This window comes from Etheostoma cragini, chromosome 13 (genome assembly GCF_013103735.1).
Source record: "Etheostoma cragini isolate CJK2018 chromosome 13, CSU_Ecrag_1.0, whole genome shotgun sequence".
NCBI lineage: Eukaryota > Metazoa > Chordata > Actinopteri > Perciformes > Percidae > Etheostoma > Etheostoma cragini.
Genome location: NC_048419.1, coordinates 25,929,651 through 25,932,502, shown reverse-complemented (window position 1 = coordinate 25,932,502; position 2,852 = coordinate 25,929,651). Strand labels below are relative to the sequence as shown.

General features: G+C 49.2%; 1 protein-coding gene across 1 annotated transcript in view; it reads right to left on the bottom strand.

Moving 5' to 3' along the window:
• Positions 1-2,370, bottom strand: part of LOC117956045 (A disintegrin and metalloproteinase with thrombospondin motifs 2-like) — a 4,667-nt gene extending 2,297 nt beyond the window's left edge. The window contains exons 1-4 of the mRNA XM_034890888.1: positions 2,230-2,370; positions 1,187-1,310; positions 331-411; positions 88-251 (exon numbers count right to left, since the gene is read on the bottom strand). Of these exons, the coding sequence (XP_034746779.1) occupies positions 88-251; positions 331-411; positions 1,187-1,310; positions 2,230-2,307 (447 nt within the window). The 5' untranslated portion in view covers positions 2,308-2,370. The remainder of the gene's footprint in view (positions 1-87; positions 252-330; positions 412-1,186; positions 1,311-2,229) is intronic.
• Between the last annotated feature and the right edge of the window lie 482 nt (positions 2,371-2,852).

The following is a 2,852-nucleotide window of genomic DNA, read 5'->3' as shown; positions in this document are numbered from 1 at the left end:
GGGTAAGGTTTGCCGGGCCTCACTGGCACACCCCTTGGATTGATTTAACATATTTCATCAATCTAAGTCCCTTCCTGTGTCACTGACCATGAGCAGGACCCCGTACTGCAGCGGCCCGCTGGTCTGGATAGACTCCGCCTCCTGGCTGTTGCTGTACTCCCACGCCACGCCTTTCTCGATCACCACACGGGATTCTGGGAGCTCGGCTTCATCGTTGAGGAAGACGTGACCCGTCTCCAGGTTGGTCATCGCTGCAGCACCAAAAACAGAGACAGTCAGTCTTCGTCCTGATTGGGGCAGCAGAAGTAGTTCCTATTGGTCCCAGGTTACCCAGGATGTGGGGTGTCTCTCTGAACTCTTGGACCAGAAGGTGTCGCGCTCCTTTGGGGATCTCCAGGATCTTGAGGTAACCTAGGCAACAAAGATTACCAAACAATCAGAAGCACTAATTGTTAACTGCACCACCCGTCCCCATCAAAGACTACATGCCTGCAGCGTCTGAAAGGACCTTTAGATCTATAAAGTGCCAGAGGTACCTTCTGTAGACCTATGGATCTATGAAGCACCTGAGATACCTTCTGTAGACCTATGGATCTATGAAGCACCTGAGATACCTTCTGTAGACCTATGGATCTATGAAGCCCCTAAGATACCTTCTGTAGACCTATGGATCTATGAAGCCCCTGAGATACCTTCTGTAAACCTAAGGATCTATGAAGCACCTGAGATACCTTCTGTAGACCTATGGATCTATGAAGACCCTGAGATACCTTCTGTAAACCTAAGGATCTATGAAGCACCTGAGATACCTTCTGTGGACCTATGGATCTATGAAGACCCTGAGATACCTTCTGTAGACCTATGGATCAATGAAGACCCTGAGATGCCTTCTATAGACTATGAAGTACCTGAGATACCTTCTATAGACTATGAAGTACCTGAGATACCTTCTATAGACTATGAAGTACATGAGATGCCTTCTATAGACTATGAAGTACCTGAGATACCTTCTATAGACTATGAAGTACCTGAGATACCTTCTATAGACTATGAAGACCCTGAGATACCTTCTGTAGACCTATGGATCAATGAAGACCCTGAGATACCTTCTGTAGACTATGAAGTACCTGAGATACCTTCTGATATATACTACTAGATCCTTGGACCCCGCTAAGTGAAGAGGAACCTGGTTTCTTGGTGCTCCGGGTGAAGTTTCCTTTAACGATCTGACAGCTTGTGTTGTCTCCTCCACAGACTCCACATCTGTCCTCCTGCTGGTCGGACGCAATCTGTCCATCGCAGCCTACATGCTGGGTTAGGAGACAGGAAACAAGGACAGGAGACAGGTAACAGGGACAGGAAACAGGAAATGAGGTCAGGAGAAAGGTAACAAGGAAAGGGACACAGGTAACAGGGACAGGAGACAGGTAACAAGACCAGGAGACAGGTAACAGGGACAGGAGACAGGAAACGAGGACAGGAGACAGGTAACAGGGACAGGAGACAGGTAACAAGGACAGGAGACAGGTAACAGGGACAGGAAACAAGGACAGGACACAGGTAACAGGGACAGGAGGCAGGTAACAAGGACAGGAGACAGGTAACAGGGACAGCAAACGAGGACAGGAGACAGGTAACAGAGACAGGGGACAGGTAACAAGAACAGGAGACAGGTAACAGGGACAGGAGACAGGTAACAAGGACAGGAGACAGGTAACAGGGACAGAAAACAAGGACAGGACACAGGTAACAGGGACAGGAGGCAGGTAACAAGGACAGGAGACAGGAAACGAGGACAGGACACAAATAACAAGGATAGGAGACAGGAGACGAGGACAGGAGACAGGTAACAGGGACAGGAAACGAGGACAGGACACAAATAACAAGGATAGGAGAAAGGAAACGAGGAAAGGAGACAGGTAACAGGGAGAGAAGACAGGTAATGAGGACAGGAGACAGATAACAGGGACAGGAGACAGGAAACAGGGACAGGAAACAAGGACAGGAGACAGGGAAAGAGGACAGGGACAGAGGACAGGAACAGAGGACAGGAGACAGGTAATGAGGACAGGAGACAGGTAACAGGGACAGGAGACAGGTAACAGGGACAAGAAACAAGGACAGGAGGCAGGGAAAGAGGACAGGGACAGATGACAGGGACAGAGGACAGGGATGTTATAGTTTTAAAGTATAAAGATTATAAATGTCCAAAGAAAACCAGATAAAGACCTCACAGTCTCCCCGGACACAGACGCTGTGGGCGTCGCCATAGGAACACGGCGTCCCATCATGCACCATTCTGTCCATGGAAACAACGGTACCCGTCTCCTTGGACTGACAGTACAGGAGACAGCGCTCGTCAGCTGGAAAGACACAAAACATCAGACATATGTCCTCATTACCTGTCCTTGTTAACCGTCTCCTGTCCTTATTACCTGTCCTTGTTACATGTCTCCTGTCCTCATTACCTGTCCTCATTACCTGTCTCCTGTCCTCATTACCTGTCCTTGTTACATGTCTCCTGTCCTCATTACCTGTCTCCGAGCCTCGTTACCTGTCTCCTGTCCTTTTTTCCTCTCTCCTGTCCTCTTTACCCGTCTCCTGTCCCTGTTACCTGTCTCCTTATTTCCTCTCTTCTGTCCCTGTTACCTGTCTCTTGTCCTTGTTTCCTCTCTCCTGTCCCTGTTACCTGTCTCCTGTCCTTGTTTCCTCTTTCCTGTCCTCGTTACCTGTCTCCTGTCCCTGTTACCTGTCTCCTGTCCCTGTCCCTGTTACCTGTCTCCTGTCCTTGTTACCTGTCTCCTGTCCTCGTTACCTGTCTCCTGTCCTTGTTTCCTGTCTCCTGTCCCTGT